This window comes from Cajanus cajan, chromosome 6 (genome assembly GCF_000230855.2).
Source record: "Cajanus cajan strain Asha chromosome 6, NIPB_CcT2T_4, whole genome shotgun sequence".
In the NCBI taxonomy this organism is placed as follows: Eukaryota; Viridiplantae; Streptophyta; class Magnoliopsida; order Fabales; family Fabaceae; genus Cajanus; species Cajanus cajan.
Genome location: NC_138522.1, coordinates 54,842,237 through 54,860,241, shown reverse-complemented (window position 1 = coordinate 54,860,241; position 18,005 = coordinate 54,842,237). Strand labels below are relative to the sequence as shown.

At 32.2% G+C, this 18,005-nt stretch overlaps 1 protein-coding gene across 1 annotated transcript; it reads right to left on the bottom strand.

Annotated features, from left to right (window-relative positions):
* Nucleotides 1–999: 999 nt before the first annotated feature.
* Nucleotides 1,000–17,547, bottom strand: LOC109813991 (putative UDP-N-acetylglucosamine--peptide N-acetylglucosaminyltransferase SPINDLY). The gene is made up of 18 exons (XM_083077660.1): nt 17,184–17,547; nt 16,672–17,052; nt 15,571–15,732; nt 15,305–15,480; nt 15,095–15,170; nt 14,369–14,497; nt 14,123–14,242; nt 13,970–14,038; nt 13,811–13,892; nt 12,606–12,700; nt 9,554–9,618; nt 8,510–8,708; nt 6,666–6,860; nt 5,961–6,055; nt 5,714–5,849; nt 5,389–5,606; nt 2,913–3,040; nt 1,000–1,766 (listed from the first exon to the last, which is right to left on the bottom strand). The coding sequence occupies exons 1-18, from the start codon at nt 17,361–17,363 to the stop codon at nt 1,339–1,341; spliced, it is 2,934 nt and encodes a 977-aa protein (XP_082933786.1). The 5' UTR covers nt 17,364–17,547; the 3' UTR covers nt 1,000–1,338.
* Nucleotides 17,548–18,005: the final 458 nt, after the last annotated feature.

Sequence of the window (18,005 nt, the reverse complement as noted above, 5' to 3'; positions counted from 1 at the left end):
AAAACTTATATATTAAAAATCTTTTCTGACTTTTATTAGTTATAATTGTACAATTTTTTAAAGAGTTAAAATTATTAAAAAAAATGTATACAAAAAAAAATCACATTTATTATACAATGCATATTTTCTAACTACAAGCACTAAAATATGCTCCAACAAAACTAGGAATTAGATGATTTTTATAGACATAAAAAACCGTACCGTTAAATAACATTATCGATTTTTTTTAATATAATGTATTTTGATAACATTTTTTAAATAGTAATCCACTTAATTTCTCTCATCTATTTACATGTTCTTTAAAAAGTAATATGAATTTCTTGATAAAAAGAATTCATTTTGAACAAGTTACTTACAATTTGAAAGATGATATTACGTCATAAAAAAGCGTGAAATATTACTAAAAATATAATAAAAACATTTTTTTATAAATATCTTTGTTGAAGATGCTCTTACAGCCGAATAAAACTTAAACGAATACACCATTGAACATACCAAATATTTTCTTTCTCGTTTGGTTCTTCAGAAAATGTGGAATAGATGGCTAAACGTCTATACAAACAAGCCAGATCTCAGCCACGCTGCATACCTCAACTCAAAATTGATGCATCATTATCTTAAATAGAAATAATTCTAAATCTGCATACAATTTTTTTCCCATTAATCATTATTAAATAAAGAAAATATTAAATATTTTCAATATATAAGATAATTAAATATTTTGTTTTTACTTTAAATTTGTTCAATTTTATATTTGAAGTCTTCATAATTAAGTATTGAAAAAATTATAAGATATTGCAAGTGAATATAATATCACATTATTCATGTTAGTGGTTTCATTAGAACTTTAGTTAATCTTGAACAGTGATATTATCATCAGGGTGTTAGTTTATCCAAGTCACGCAAACATGTTTTTGGGTACATTAAACCCGGCAATCTTAAACTTACCCATTCCTGATCTTCATGCGGAGGTACTGCACGTTGAACCGATAAAACAAATTGGACAAGCTATACGCAACTATTATAATCGAGGGGGGAAAATATGCAAGAGGCAACGACTTCCAAAACATTGCCGAAGAAATGTGTAACAAACTGCAGCTCAAGGTAGCTTCACCTTTTTGCATATCCAATGCACCACTCAAGACCAAGGGGGTTTTATAACTAACTGCCTATAGCCCCCGCCCCCAATGTTACTCTATGCAAGTTAACTTAGTGGGATGCTGTCATTGCTTCCAGCAGCAACCACAGTACACACCACGCAACCTAATAGTACAACTATTGTAATGGAGTTCAGCATCCTAGAATCGCTACAAAAGGATTCTCGGATGAAATTTAACATTAACTCGTCTTTCCTTGTTTACTACTGTGATTCAATGACCCACCGTTTTCTTCGCAACTCTGTATGTTGAGCTTTGACACAGGCATTGTATTAAATCCATTGGCCTTGACAGAACCAGAACTGCCCTCTGTTGAGTTTACGATCCCTGTTGACTCAGGATTCTTATCTGACAGGTCACCAGAAGCAACTTCTTGTAACAATTCCATGCGTTTCAAAGATGGAACATCTCCTCTACAATACCTGTGCCACATATTTCTGTATGTTGACTCTAGACCTAGGATAAATTTTGCACCATCACAGAGAGGGGATTTGGACATGATATCTCGCAGACTCATTCTCAAATTATGTAGTGCGGAAATGTCGGAGGCCAACTGCTGAGCCAATTCAACGTATTCATCTTCATTTCTGGCAATTAAATGCTCCAGTCCTGGATTGTAATAAGTGAAATATTTAACAGTTTTACTCGTGAAGCCAAAAATGCAAAAGAATATGATGCTTTGAAAAGTACAACTACAAACTATTTAGCAGATTGACTGCATAACCAATACTCTCCCAATGAAAAACATTTAGAAAAAAAAAATCACGTGCTGATCAACTGAAAAAAAATGCAGGCACCAAGAGAAGCAAACACAAGTCCACTTAAAAGGTAATAGAGGAGACATTTGAACTCTGAAGCTATTTGCAACCGGGAAAGATCTAGTAAAAATTAGAGTTCAGCAACATAGAATATTTTATTTATACGTAGATTGAACTGCTATCTGGTTGGATATTATTTAGGGACGTTGATTTCATCATTGGGATTTTTTAATTTAGGATTATTTTGTATTTAGGTAGTGTTTGACATGATTTTACTTTTTGTTGAGTTCCTCTTCTCCTACACATTTTCAAAAAAGCTTATACAATTATAAAAGAACAGGAAAAAGTAGCTTTTTAAAGTTACTTTCAGAAGAAGAAAAAAATTGGTTTCTCTACTCTCTGGTCTATTGTCTCTCTCTCTCTCTCACACATTCCCGCTCTTTTCCAGGTCATCTCTTAAGCAAAAGGAATGAAAACTGTCAAATAGCTTATATTTTACTTTTAAAGCTCTTATTTTGAGATTTAAAGTAGATTTTTAAGTCAAAAAAATAATTACGGATTTTGCATTATCTTTTAGATTTGGAGAGAATTTACCTTTTTTAAATTTTTTGAAAAAAAAATAATCTACATATAGACCTATAAACCTTGACCAGCTTTGACTATTCCGCTATTGAATAATATTGATTTCCTATTCAGGAAATATTTGTCATTTGAGTCAGAAAAGCCCTCCGTCCTAAAGGAGTACTTAGTTTATCATTAAGGTACCCTGCCAAGGGGAGTACTCTCGGACTTGTTTTCCATTTTGTTCCCCATCTCTAGTTGATCATAATTCAAAACATAAAGAAATCAAAATAAAAATCGTAATCCAACAAATCTGCATAATTAATTGGCATTGCAAAGATGAATTAGAAATTTGGAATGATTAGTACAAAAACCTGAAGATGTAAAAGAATGTGCATAAATTGATAATAAACAAATTGTATGAAGAGTTTCTTACCAACAGTGCTAAGAAGACTAACACCAACATTGTGCGCATGTACTGAACCAGCCATAGTGACACATGGAACTCCCATGTATAAAGATTCACATGTTGTTGTTGTTCCCGCGTATGGAAATGTATCCAAACTACATAAAACAACATACATAAATTAAACCCACTGCATGTAGAAAACCTATGATAAAAAAGTCATGCATAAGCTAAATGAAATTGCTAGTTTCTCAATTATCCATTTAACATACAAATAAATAAATAAATAAATAATGTTTCTAACATACATTAAAAAGCTTATATTAATGCAATTTAAATAGGCTAGAAGAACAACCATGTAACCAACAGATACCCTTGTAATCTGCATTTGTGAACAGAAGCTTCACTGGTACTCTTGCTAGAAGCTAGATATATTCAAATGATGCTATCACATTATGGCATAGCCACAACCCATACAACATACATAGATAAACTATAACAATAAAAGGTAAACACTGAAGTCTTTAATTTTTCAAAAACCATTCCTAATATATGTCTGATAATTTAAGTGCCCATACTGTGATTAGCATGAGAATCGTGGTTAAAATAATTTCACAAAGCAAAAAAAAAAATTGTAAGTTCTTAATTTAAATGATGACACGTGCTTAGTCAAGCCACTCATTCAGGTGTCCAATAAAGGCACATTATCTGAATTTTAGCCATATCTAACTTCTAGATAAACAAATTCAACACACTGCCAGCAATAAGAATCAGAAGAAACATCAAGATGGACAAAAAGAGGGAGATTGAAGAGGTTTAAAAATACTAAGAAAACCAGGAAAAATGGAAATGTGATATAGAATTTATGTGGGAAAGAAAAGAATCAGAAAGCCATGGAAAGAAAGGGGTTAAGGGAAGAACAGAATAGAGAGGATATATAGAAAGAGAAGAGCAACAGAGAGACAGAGAGATCAAAGAAACAGAGAGGATATATCATTCAGTCTGTCTAAATACAACCATGCTTTATTTATAGGCAGCTACTGAAAGAACCATACAATCCCAACTAACAGTTGTTGACTAATTAACTAACTACTATTCTTCTCTCATTTATATTTACATATCAATACCCCTCTCCCAAAAGAAGACCCTTGCCCTCAAGGATCTTGTACTTCAAACAGGATGGTAAAATTCCAAAAGTTTTTTATGCTTTCTAAAAGTCACTCACAAAAACAGGATCTCTATGACTAATTTTCTCAACTAGTGCTCCATGTAACTGTAGATCTGAACCATGCCAGTGTTGAGCAAGTGTGGTTGCTGTTTGTAGATACGAAATGACCACAAAGTTGGCATACTTGCTCATACAATCAATGATGACCGAATTAGTATCCTTTCCATGGAAGTAAAAACGAAGATTTAGGGTTTTGTGTTTGGCTGCTTCTTCTGCAGTTAAAGATTTTTGTTTTCAAAGAATTCTTGGAGGCAAAAGGAGCATTCTTGTCTATCCCAACAACTGATTACTCTTTGACTGGGACCCAATTCCCACTAATGCATTATTGCTAGAATTCAACTTATCTTGTGTAGTTGCTACTATGTTAGCATTGCAAGTAGTCATGCAACTCGTATTCTTGGTCAACGTTTTCCTCTTAGCATGTCGTTGCAGTTTAATTTCTTGTAGACATGCTAAGCTGCAAGATTGTCTCATGATTCTTGGCTTGAATAAACAAACTTGGCTAACATATTCCTCCTGCAGACCAGCCGTATAACCATCAACAAGGAATCTTTCAGACAAGCAAAATTTGCAGGAAATAGCATCAAATTCATCATTAAATTCTGTGAAGGTGCCATGCTGTCACAGGAGCACCAAATCTTGAGAGTAATCTTCAAGATGGCGAGTAAAATGATGCCCTTCTCTGCAATAGCATCCAAGATTGTTCAAGGCATCGTCCTTTTTGTGTATTAACAGCCAAAGCAGATTAGAAATGCCATCCACCATGTTTGATAGTGTATCGACCTTCACAAGCCTCTGCTCAATTTGAAAGAACCGTTCTTCCATATAACGCAATATCACCTGCAATCTTGTTTCTATGCCCATGGATGAAAAGATTCTGGTCTAGTGGTCATGCACAACCAAGCTCTGATACCACTGATAAAGTATTTAGGTGGCAAAGAGAAAGAAAGAAAGGGGAAAAGGGAAGTGGAACATTATAGAGAGAATAGAGAGAGAGAGGAGAGAAACAGAGAGATCAAAGAAACTGTGCATTGCGCTTCTGTTATCATTCTGTCCATCTAAATACAACAGTCATGCACTCATGCTTTATTCATAGGCAGCTTTACCCAGCAACCACAAAATCCTAATTAACATTCTTTTCTTATTTTTATATACATATCAAAATGCTACTAATTAAAAACAAGACATGCAATCAACACATAAAAAATGTACACCTAAGAAAATCTGAGTTTAAGCAGGACCATAAAACACTCAAGGAATGCAAAAAAGAGAGACTACCTGATGTCCATCAGAGAATAGGCTTGCATATGATCATGGTTAAGAAGAATAAGGGGCAGAAGATCAACACGTAATGGTTCTAAACCTAACTTCTCTAGTGTTGAAAGGAATCTCTGTCGCACACTGTCACAGCAAAATGGTTTACATTTTACCACAAGGCGGGAATTCGGAATTGCACGTAGTATCCTTGCCCAAACCTGCAATACCTTTGGTGTAATCTGATGAAATGAAAGCACATGCATCAGGAGATATATGACTTATCTTTTACAGTTTGTTCTTGGTAAACAAAAGACAAAATACATAACATATTCAACATAATTGATACCTTGGCAAGATTGTTGAAACTACCAAATGTGATGAAGCCATTGGAAAGAGCAGGAGTAGGACAAACAGGACCAGCCTCAGGGGAAGGGGTGTAACAAAGGAAGCATTCTGGTAATCTAACTAACTCCTCAACATGCCTGCAATTTAAGAAAAGTACCATAAGAAAATAGCCTATAATAAGAGTTATATAAAAGTGTTCCAGTATAGGTCAATGACAAGAAAGTACAGAAGTTCTTGAAGAGATCTACTTCTGCTTTGTTTCAGGAGGGTCTGCCAGTGAATCAGTAATTCTATAATCAATTGTAGGTAATCCTGTTGTATTGGGATAACCAATCCAAGTCACCTGCATGCCGAGCAACACAAGTCACAATTTTGCAAAGATCAAATAAATATACAAAGCATTAAATGATAGCATAATGAATGTTGTTATGAAAGTTACATAAATACATACCACTTCATAATCACAAGCTTGATAATTTAGTACTTCATACATACATTGAGATCATTATATGTAGCATTGAAACAAAAGGCAGAGATGAAAGGCATATACTAGGTGGAGGTTCAAATTTAATTTACTTGATGTGTGTGTGGATGTTAGCATGTATGTAGATAAGGACATGTTAAGGATTCGGGCCTAGCAGCCCACAATAAGTTAAACATTAGCACATCTAAGGAAAATAAATTGACTGGTTGCTACTGGCTAAACATTGCTCTTAACCATTCAATCTGAAAAAATGAAAATCATTAATTTGCAACATGAGCGAAATGAGAAATGACAAGTTAACAATCACACTGCAGCATACAAATTCTGAGCTTCACAATAACATCCTACTAAAGGTTGGAAGGAAAACATGAAGAAAAGAATATAGTAAACAAGGATAAAAGAGTTATAAGCTGATAAACAAAGGGATCAAATTTATATATAAATATGCTGAAGTCTAAACTAAACACACCTGAACTGGTGCAGGTCGACATGCCATCATTCCCAATTTATTGTTTGCAGTATGACCAGTAAGTTCTACCAAAATATCAACTTCATCTTCTCTAACCATGTTGGCAACCTTCTTTTCATCAATTCCATAAATATCTTTCCAGATACCACCCTTCCTTAAAACTTTCTCTCTAAATCTCATTGTTTTTGCATCTACCTGCAAATATAACAGGAAAATCAATTCTAAATTATATGGAAAAAGATAAGAAAAAATAAGGAAACAAAGAATGTTAACACTAATGAAATCTATGCTATTATAAATTCGATATATATGTAAATTATGTTAATGTAACCAAAGTCAGAATGTTCATCCGGCTAGCCACTAGTGCTGAGCCAGTTTAAAATGTTTTTTGATAATTGGTTGTTTGGTAAATTTTTGTTAACAATTCCATAGAATTTTATTAGTGTTTCCCCCAAAAGTAACTGTTAAGTCATACTTAAAAGACAAAATTATCAACATCAACAAACCCTGATGAAACTTTGGTCAAACTAAACTAAACTGAAAAAAGAGTATCAAAAGCAATCTAAGAGCAAACTCCAACCAAAAGAAGAAAATGGTAAGATTATAAACAATAAAGACAGCAAAGGAAAAAGAAGAAGATTTGGACTAGTATATATGTATTGAAGCACATTCACACTGATTAATCCAGGCTGGAAACGTTCCCACCGGCTAACCTAGAGGAGCCATATGCCACTATAATTGACACAGCAAGTCCTTGTTTAGCATATAATTCACAATAACGAATGAAAAATTGAAAAACAACTTGAATAGATGATGGATAAAAGTTGAAAAGCAACTAATAATTAGTCTTGGGCGTAAAAAACCAATACAGGTAGGAATTGGGGGGGATAAGTTCCCACAAATGTGCAGATTTTCTTGCACCAGTTTAGTGAAAACATATTCCTCCAACCAACAATATAGTGTATTGTTTTTAACATGCTCTGTGCCATACCAAAATTAGATTCCCCCATCCCACACTGTACATGGCTTCACATATCCAATATATCAGACTCTTGTACCTTAAGAAATCTTTGCTCAGTTAAATTTTGAATATTGTATATAACCAAACAAATCAATAATAATTGAAACACAGAAACCAGAGGAGCAGTGTTTTTTGTGTGAAATATCAAAAATCAAGTTTCAAGCTTACATTTTATGTTTCAATTTGGAAGCAGCTTTTATATCAGACACTTGTTGCTCAACAAATCTTTGCTCAGTTAAAATTATAAATATTTTAGCACTGTATAACCTAACAAATCAATTATGATTGGCAAAAAAAAAAGAATGGGGAATGAAACTTAAACCAAATATTTTTTAATATAAAATTATCAATTCATTCATCACAGTTTTAACTATCACAAAACAGGACTAACAAAGTACGTGAAACTAACTGAACCAGGAAATAAAATTTTTGCAATGTATTTCTATCTTCCAGACCATAGATTGAGAATCGTTCTCCTCCTAATATTCTTAGAGGTCACCCAGAACAAAAAATTGTTGGTCAATGAGAAGAAAAAACAAGTTCTTCCAATATTTGTTGTACATCTCTAATATTAAAGGAGGTGAAACATGCACAAATATGCAAAACATACAAAATCTTTGAAAGGCAATCAACTATAACTTTTTTAACTTCTTAGCTGGGAACAGAGCTGAATTAATGTTAGAATTTTATGAGAATATGAGTAAATATGTTATGTCAATAGCATAGAGCAACAATCAAACACAAGGCAGAAGCTTTCAATATTGACAAAATGCATTAATATAGTTTATACTGCAATTTGCACATGAGTGTTCACAATTGATACCTTGACAACTGCTGAATAAACAATAACTTTGAATTTGGAGGAGTCATGATAGACAAGGGGTGCTTCAATAAAATATGACACAGAATGAGTAAAATAATCAGGAGATACATAGCCTATCACAAGGGGTCGATCAGGATCTTTTGAGTTGTCCCATGATGTGTACTGTGGATATAGTCTCATGAATCGCCTACCCCAGTCCCTGCATGGAAACACTTGACTTTTTATAATTTCTATATAAGATATCCTATTTTCGCACATAAAGTAAATTGCTACAGGGGAACTGTAAATGATAATGATGAATTGGTAACTGAAAATTTGAAATTGTCCTTCGTTAAAACCATACAGCAGATAGATCACATAGGGAGCATTACTACCAAATTCAACATAAAGAAACATATAATAAATATTAATAAAGGTTTATATTCTACATAAAATGACAAATTAGAATTCAGAACTCAGATACATTATCCTATCATGCTACTCTTCATATCATACTAGCAGCTTCCTTCAGTATAAATAGACATTTAAGAAGCTGCAGGATACAATTTACCACACATTGACTTGTGTAAGAGATCCCAACAAATGTCCCAAACAGTGCATTCAACTTCAGCAAAGCATTTTCTTCAATTTTTTGCCAACAAAGTAATTTTGAGTTTAGAAGTTGATAACAAGAAAATATTCCATCTTAACAATGCATGCCATAAAATTGATCACTATGTTTAAAATTTAAAACAAGAATTGTTTTGGCCTTCAAAACTTAATCAAGGTCTGACTTTATATTCTTGCTTTTCTCTTCTAACAGAATATATCCAGAACAGCATCTTACTCATTAGTCTTTCATGCTTCTATCATAATTATAAGCACTAGAGCCCTGCTATTATAATGTTACAAACTATGCAGTCATCAGACAATAAAAATAATTTTTCATCACCTGAGGAAATAAAAAATTGTCACTGAACATTTATGAAAAATCAATGAAGTTGATTAAACACACCAGTGTTCAAAATTTAAGTATAAAAGAAGTTCATCAGAGAAAGTTGCAACCTGTGAACCTCAAAAAGTGTGTCATCGTGTCCTTCCTCTATGTAATTCATTGCAAGCAAGCGGTTCTGCATATGCATAAAAATGAGACGTCAAGTACAGAGGAAAAAAGCTCCAACAATCAAAAGAGGGCTAATTTTTCCAAGTACAAAATCCATTCATCCACCCATTGTACCAGAACAGATGTGAATATAACAACAATAAACATTCAGATTATGAGAAAAATATTTCAATTTGAACAAAAAAATGTTACTCTCCAAAGTCCATACTCCATACCATTAACACTCAGATGAAGCTGCTGAGCTACCCTTCAAAATATAGTTCAAGGATACTCATGTTATTCCCTAAAGTATCTAAGCTCCCATCAACAATGAATAAATCAAAGACAATCCCATAACAACAAAAGAGGCAGGGTTTTGTAAGTTCAACAATTGGAAGGCAAAACTGGCTTCAGCAGTATCAGTATTATATAATTTCCTGCTTCAAACTCCTAAAATCCTGTTAAAATTTAAATAGATTGCATGCATAACTCTGGCAGGAGAACAAAATAAAAGCATATCAGGATACAAACATTTAGGTTATATTTGGCCCAGCTTTCTTTTTAGCATAAAAGCTACATTAATGTTAAAGCTCAAAATAAGAGCTTCAAAAATAAAGTAGAAGTTGTCTGGTAATTTTCTGTTTTTATAGTTTTAAAGATACTTTTAACGTGAGAGCTGTTCACTAATTTTTTAAAAATTAATTGGCTCACTTGGTAGAAAAATATATTGATAAAATAAAAACAAATATTATGTAAAATTAATTTTTGGATACAAATATATAAAATTAATTCAATCAACATAAATTTATTTTAATGATAACAAAAAACATGAAAGTATTAAAACATATATATTTAAAAATTTAAATTTTATAAATGTCATAAATTGTTCTAATTAGTAAAAAATAATTTTAAAAATCATTTATAGATGTTTACATAAAACATTAACAATGTCAATTCAAGAATTATTTACAATAGATAAAATATTTAAAAAAAATTGATAGTATTTCTAAATAAAATTTTCAGGAGATAAAAATTAATTCATTTTAAACAGATAATAGTGTTAATAAATAATATAAAAAGTATTTAATAAATATATTTTTGTAATTAAATATAAAAACTTAATATTAAAATAATATAAAATATAAACTAAATTTTAAAAAATAAACATTAAAAATATTTTAAATAACAACTTATTTTATATTATTTACTCAATTCAATAGCATTCTTTTATTTTATGTAATGAGTATATTAAAAAAAATTGACAACTATTTAAATTAAATTAACAAAATTAATTTAAATGATGTTTTAAAAATATTTTATTATATAAAATATTAATTAAATAATTTAAGTATTAATTACAAAAGAAAAAATATTTGAAAACATATATATTTTTCAATAATACTTTTAAAAGATAAAAAACAATTTATTTATACAGAATTCAATAATATCATTGTATATTAAAAAGTATTTAATAAATAATTCAAATAGCTTTTAATACATATATATTGTTTTAATTAAGAATACAAAAACCTAACTACAAATTAGAAATTTCATAAAATCTTATTTAAAAGAATAAAAATTATATTTTAAAATGTCAAAACTTTATTTAAACATATTTTCACTCAATTTAATATTGTTCTTTTATTTCATGTAATGAAAAATGAAAAAGGATGAAAATTTAAAAAATAATTAATATTTTTTAATGTTCTAACTCAATCCCTATGTATTAAATACAAACTACTATTTTGCGTGAGTGTTTTTAGAAGTTTTTCTATGATGAGAGGATTTTTAAGAATTTTTTAAACTTATCTAATTCATTTTTAATTAATGATAATTATTTATGAATTTAATTTTAATATTTTAAAATAAATTATCAATAAAAAAAATCTTGTGCTATAATACAAACTATTTATCATATATCTAAAATATAATTTATATTTTAAAAATACTTATTTATATAAATTTTAAATATAATTTATATATTTAAACAAAGTATTTATTTGTATATATAATTTATTATAAATTTTAATAATATATAATAAATATTTGGCCTGTGTAATGCACAGGCTAAAATACTAGTAAATCATTTAAAAACAAATTAAGACCTTACAATAAATAAACATAATTTAAAATAAAATAATATATATCAATATTATTTGAAGGGAAAACTGGGGAAGCACTTATATTGGGTAATCAATGGGAAAAAAATGATATTTTTTGTCACATTGGGATTCGAAGAGGGAACTGCACAGCTAAGCTTCTTGTGAGCCACAAAAAAAAGTCCCCCCTTCAACTTTGCGTGTGTTTGCATTGGTAGTGAATTGAACTAACCGTGATTTTTGGAAGCAACAAAATAGATAAATTCATGGTGAGTTCCCTATAAAAGCAATTGTTTGTTGCTTCCATGAATTACGGTGAGTTGAACTCACCACACTTAATTATAAGCTACTTTTTTTCAAATTTTGTTCTATGAAATAAGTTGCTATTTTTTTAAGAACTTTTAATGAAAATCTCATTCTCCTTTCAAGGAGATGTGTCAAAAAGAATTGGGCAAAACACACTCGTAATCATAATTAGCTATGCAGGCTGGCATTTTACCAAGCAAAACCAAAAATCATTACAATCTAAAATCTAAAGGGATGTCCATACCCATCTTTCATGGATTCCTAAAATAGTCAACTTCACACACTTATTCCAGGCACTTCATCAGATTTTAAACACCAATTTATTTTCTCCCTTTATAACCTAGATCCCAAACTGAAAGCTCACTCTCCTGCAATAAAACTTAACCTATACACTCTACATCATGGGGACCATAATATGCTTACATAATAGGTACGCACCACCACAATATATCTAGTTTAACATGAACCCCATTTCCAATATAAACCAACTCCTAAACAGAAGACAGAGGCTCGTAAGGTACACTGCTATGAATTTGATGCATGATTGCATGTGTCTAAACAATTTACAGAACACAAAATGGACAAAAGAATCACCCATTATGCACCACACCTGGCCAGCATTTCGAGAATCAGGATCAATCTTAAGACATTGCTCATAAGCATTAATTGCACGAGCTATATCACCAGCATCCCTATAAAGAACTCCTGTACAACGTAAATAGAAAAGATAAGCATACGATGAAAGATGATGAGCTCAGAATTTCACTGCCATATGCCTGTGCAATAAATCATATTTTGTAATTAAAATTTAAATATAAAGAATGACAGCTTATTTAGGGGAGAAGAAGTGGTAGGATGAAAAATAAAAAACAATGACAGCTTATTTAGGGGAGAAGAAGTGGTAGGATGAATTGCAGAATCCTCTATGGATCAATGCAAAGAATACAAACACAGTTACATTTTTCAAAACTAGTTGACACAGAACATTATATTGCTCAAAATAATGTTTCACAGCAATTTTAGTTGTCTTACCCTTGCTTCAGTAGGCAGCACTAATATCATTTCAACATAACATTTTTTTGTTTTACATAATTCAAGAAAAGATTTATAACCAGCTACTTGGCTAATCTCGAGGAATATATCAATTAAATAACTATTTAACTACCAAAGAAAATTCCTAACCAAAGAGAAATCAAGTATACTTGACTTGTATATGAGCATTCTTTGCCATTGTCTTCTGACCATGATGATAAAAGTCTAAAACGGAACTCAATAATTATAAGAAACTTGGTAGAATCACACCAAAAAGTTAGCAGTAGTAGTTGGAACAATACTACTCATATACACACATAAATTAAGGAGGCAATACTCATATAATGGAATTTTTTTATTATATATTTCAAATTATGAGGGCAATTTTTAATTATACATGTATATTATATTGAGAAAAATTTAGAAGTTTCTGGGGGCAGTTGCCCCGCAAACTCTAAATTGTAGATCCTTCCCTGAATCTCATACTTCCAATGTGGCACCAAAGTCCCATACCTTGCAATTGGATCCAAATATATCACCACAATGTCTTCGGGTTACATTAGTAGATACATGACCATTAAACTGATGCTTGGTAACCAAGTAACTTTGAAAAGACAAAATCAAAAAACCATCCACACGTTAATCATATAATTACCCACTCTAAAATTATGCCTGTAAGTTGCTATTCATAAATTAACACGACCTTGACTAGGACAATCACTTCTAAGTGCAGTGAAACATCAATAACCAAACAAATAATACTAAAAGAAACGATAAAAAGACCTAGGTTATTGTATGCTTCTGCATATGTCGGGTTTGCAATGATAGCTTTCTCAATCATACTTGCAGCAGCATCCACTTTACCCTGTAGAAGGAAGAAAAACAATCACTTACTGAAGATATTTGACAAGTCCAAAATTCAGGAAATGTGCAATACTTAACCTGGACAGTGTATACTACACCAAGGTTATTTAATGACTGTGAAAAATTAGGTTTGATTGACAAGGCAAGCTGCATAACAAAAATAATAGATTGTGATTATATATCTATACAATCCAGCAATAGTGAAACAAAATTAGTGATCATCACTGTTACCTGGTAGCATTCTACAGCTTTATCAAGGTTTTCACGATCTTTATAAATAACTCCAAGATTGTTACAGGCTTCCGCACAATGTGGATTGAAGTGAAAAGCAAGTTCATAGAACACAATGGCCTAAAATAGTACAGAATGAATTTCCAACAATATAATTAGCACAGACTAATACACATGTGTGATGTGTATTAATAAAATACATGCAGTAGTGTGGGTAGAATATAGGTATGCTTGTCCTAGACGTACCATATCAAACTTAAGCATCTCACCATACGCAACCCCGAGATTATACATGGCATCAGCATAATGCCAGTTGTAATACAAAGCTTTCTTATACAAAGCCACACCTCGGTTGATGTCCCCCTCCAATTTAACCTATAAAACAAAATAACTATCTCAGTAAGATAGAAATGATCCAAAGATGTAAACGAATGTCATTAAGGATGGCAAACAAGGAAAACAACAGAACAGAGCATCAACAGATGCACTTTAAAAGGGAAATGCAGTGCACATGACTACCACCACTGTTGGGTACATTAACTGACAAACCAGTAATTACCGGACTCAAGCCATGACTTTGAATTTTACCAAAATTGCTTCTCAATTCCCAAAGAACAAGGACACTATATTTTATCAAAGCACCTTTAATATTAAGAATAAAGAAGGTGAAAGTGTCAATTCTTAAGCAACAGACCCACTGTTTCCACCCCTACCAAGCATGCAACTTTACAATGCATTAGATTTATTCTTTTTAAAAAATATGACAATCTCCATAATGATAAATTTATCACTATTGAATAAAGATAAGAATAAAATGTCCCTAGACTAGTTGTATCAAAAACAAGGTGATGATTAAAGCAATTCACCTTTTAGTTGAAAAAGAAAAAGAACATCAAATAAACAAAACAAAAAAAAAAAGGCTATTTCAATTTGAAAAACATTTAGCATTATGAGGAATTTCGAATGTGTCACCTTTGTTCCCAAATCTGTCAAAGCTATAGCCATATTATTCTTTGCAATCTCGAAGTTAGGTGAAACCGCTAAACACCTGCCAAAAAACATCAATTGATCATAAGACCCAACAGTAGAAGTCAAGTTATTATTAATTAAAATAACAAATAACAATTACATGCAAAACTTCACTCAGAAAAAGAAGACAAGGCTAAAGATATTATAGAGTACCTCTCATAACAAGTAATAGCCGATTCCAAATCACCACGATTTTTAAAGATCACACCCATATTGCAATATGCTTCAGCATACATGGGCCTCTCTAATGCAGCCTTTTCATAGAAATTGAGGGCCATGTCATATTGCATCATTTCAGAATAGACCACACCAAGATTATAGTATGCAGGCTGCAAAGTTCATATAAAATAAAATATATATCATGCAAATGGAAAGCTAAAAAAATTAATTCGTTTAATGAATAAGAAATAATTACATACAGCATAGTGCGGATCTACTTTGAGGGCTTCAAAATATTTTTGAATTCCATCCTGAGTGTTCCCTGCAAGCTTTGTGTTGGTACCAATATCTGTTAAAACAATGGCAAGGCATTCAGCAGCTGCTTTGTATGAAGGATCCACTTGTAAAGCCTTCTGATATGACTGTTCCAAGTAAATCATTTGATTAACAGTGATAATCCACACAAATTTTCAACATCTACAAACACTAGCATGATTTACATTGTGATAAATTTGATTAACAGTGATCAATTTTTATTGTGTAATGAACCCAGATGGCTATCATGAGATACATGGATGAATCAGAGTGATTCTGTGTTATAGATGTGAATCACATGATTCACCAATTCGTTAGTTGTGCTTTTTTTTTTTGCAAAAATTCTAATTCTCATTAAAAAAAATGAAAGTCGGATAAGCACAAACAGTTAAATGAAAAGGAACTGGAAGAGCACTACTACATGCACCCTATGTGATGATTACTCTGCTCTGTTTTCATTCTTCTGCAACAGCCATTTCACTCCATCACTCACTTATTCAATGCACTTTATTTGGCAATTTGAAATGATCACATTGAACACTATACATCATTTTTACAATATAGTTAAAGCTATTTTTCATTGTGTCTTTGAGATACGATTTCCAGTTAACAATTGGAAGAAAAAAAATTGAATCACGATTGAAAATTAGCAGCACAGTCAAGTTACAGAACAATAATTTCGGTTATGTTAGTAAAAACTGTGATAAATATCCAAGTTCAACAAGCCCTACCACTTATTCCCGCTAATATATAACACTTACATTCAAAAGAACTACAACTTTGAGAAGTTCATTAACAAGCACATATGCAAGACTCAATAAGACTCTGGTCAGTGGTCATAAACAATAAACTTAGAGTCGCATTGTACGCCATAGTCAATCTACAACAATAAGCAACCCTGCATACTAAGCAAGACGGCGTGACATCAACAAATAAACCCTTTACGACCTAAAATTCAAACTAGCGAATAGAACATGGAGGAATAGCTCATCAGCCAATGCAAATGCAACAATTTCAGCAGAGTTATTGAACAGTGATAAGCATACCTCGGCAGCCTCCACCAGGCGACCCTCGTCCTTGTGCAGAATACCGCAATGCGTGTGAGCACAAGCATTCTGAGGATCCAGCTTGATAGCCTCGGAAAAAGTCTCAAACGCAGGCTTTCCCTTATTCTGCATCTGAAGGCATATCCCTTTCCCAATGAGAGCCTCCACATTTGCGCCGTCACTCTCCAAGACACGCTCGTAGAGCGCGAGAGCTTCGACAAACTTGTTCCTCGAACGCAGTACGTTCGCATACGAAACGGCATCGTTCCCTTCGCCACCAGCAGAGCCACTAGGCTCTGCAGCTTCCGCATAACCGTTATCGCTAGTTCCCGCTAATTCCCGTTCACTCCCGTTCCCGTCGCTATTCTCCACCCCTGCCATCTGCACAAACAAAACGTGTCACGGAATTCGCAGCATAACAAGTGAGCAACAAATTCAATGAAGCAGAGGAGGCGACGTAGTCAGAATTCGTCAACACGAAATTGATCGCAGTGGAAGACGAGAGAGCGTACCCTAGCGAAGAAAGGAGCAGAGAAAGTGAAATTGGAGATGGCGCAGGAGGAGATTGAAGAAGCGAAGGTTTGGAGGGGGGAATTAGGGTTTTGCGAGTGAGGGAGCAGGGTAAATAGAAAGAAGAGTGTAGAGAAAAAAGGCGTAAAGAAGAAGGCGGAAGTAGTGAAGGTTGGGAGCATTCAATGGGAGTTGGCGGCAGCAACTCTCTCTCTCACTTTCCCCCCTCAACACAGTGTGTGCTAAAGCTAAAACCCAGAGAGACCCCTTTCCTCTCTATAGTAATAGCATTCAAGCTGGGTTGCTTTTTCTCTCACCAAAGATACACATGAATGATCACATGCTTTGCTGTTGTGTTTGTGTGTTTTTATTTTTCTTAGCAAATAAATAAATAAAAATCATGAAACTGATGTAGCTTGTAGGGATAGATTACTTGTCCTAAAAGAGACACAACTACCATTATGGAAGTAGCAGTACAACAAAGGCAAAAAGATATATTAACTTGTGTTTCAGAAAGGTTATTTTTTCACTTTTCAGCTATTTCAAAAAAACTATAAACTAAAAATAAATAAATAAATTTATTTATATTATAAAAAAACTGGCTATTTAAGATATTAATTGAAACTTATAAATAGCTTTTTTAAGAAAAATAACTTGTTTTTACAAACAAAATTATCGCATAAAAATTATTTTTTTAATCCAAACAAAATTAAACATGTGTTAAGGATTAAGGAAGAAGTTTTTTAATCATGATTCTCAGAAAATACCTGAAAATACCTAATAATCATATTCATGAAAATAGTTAAATTATATTTGATTATTCA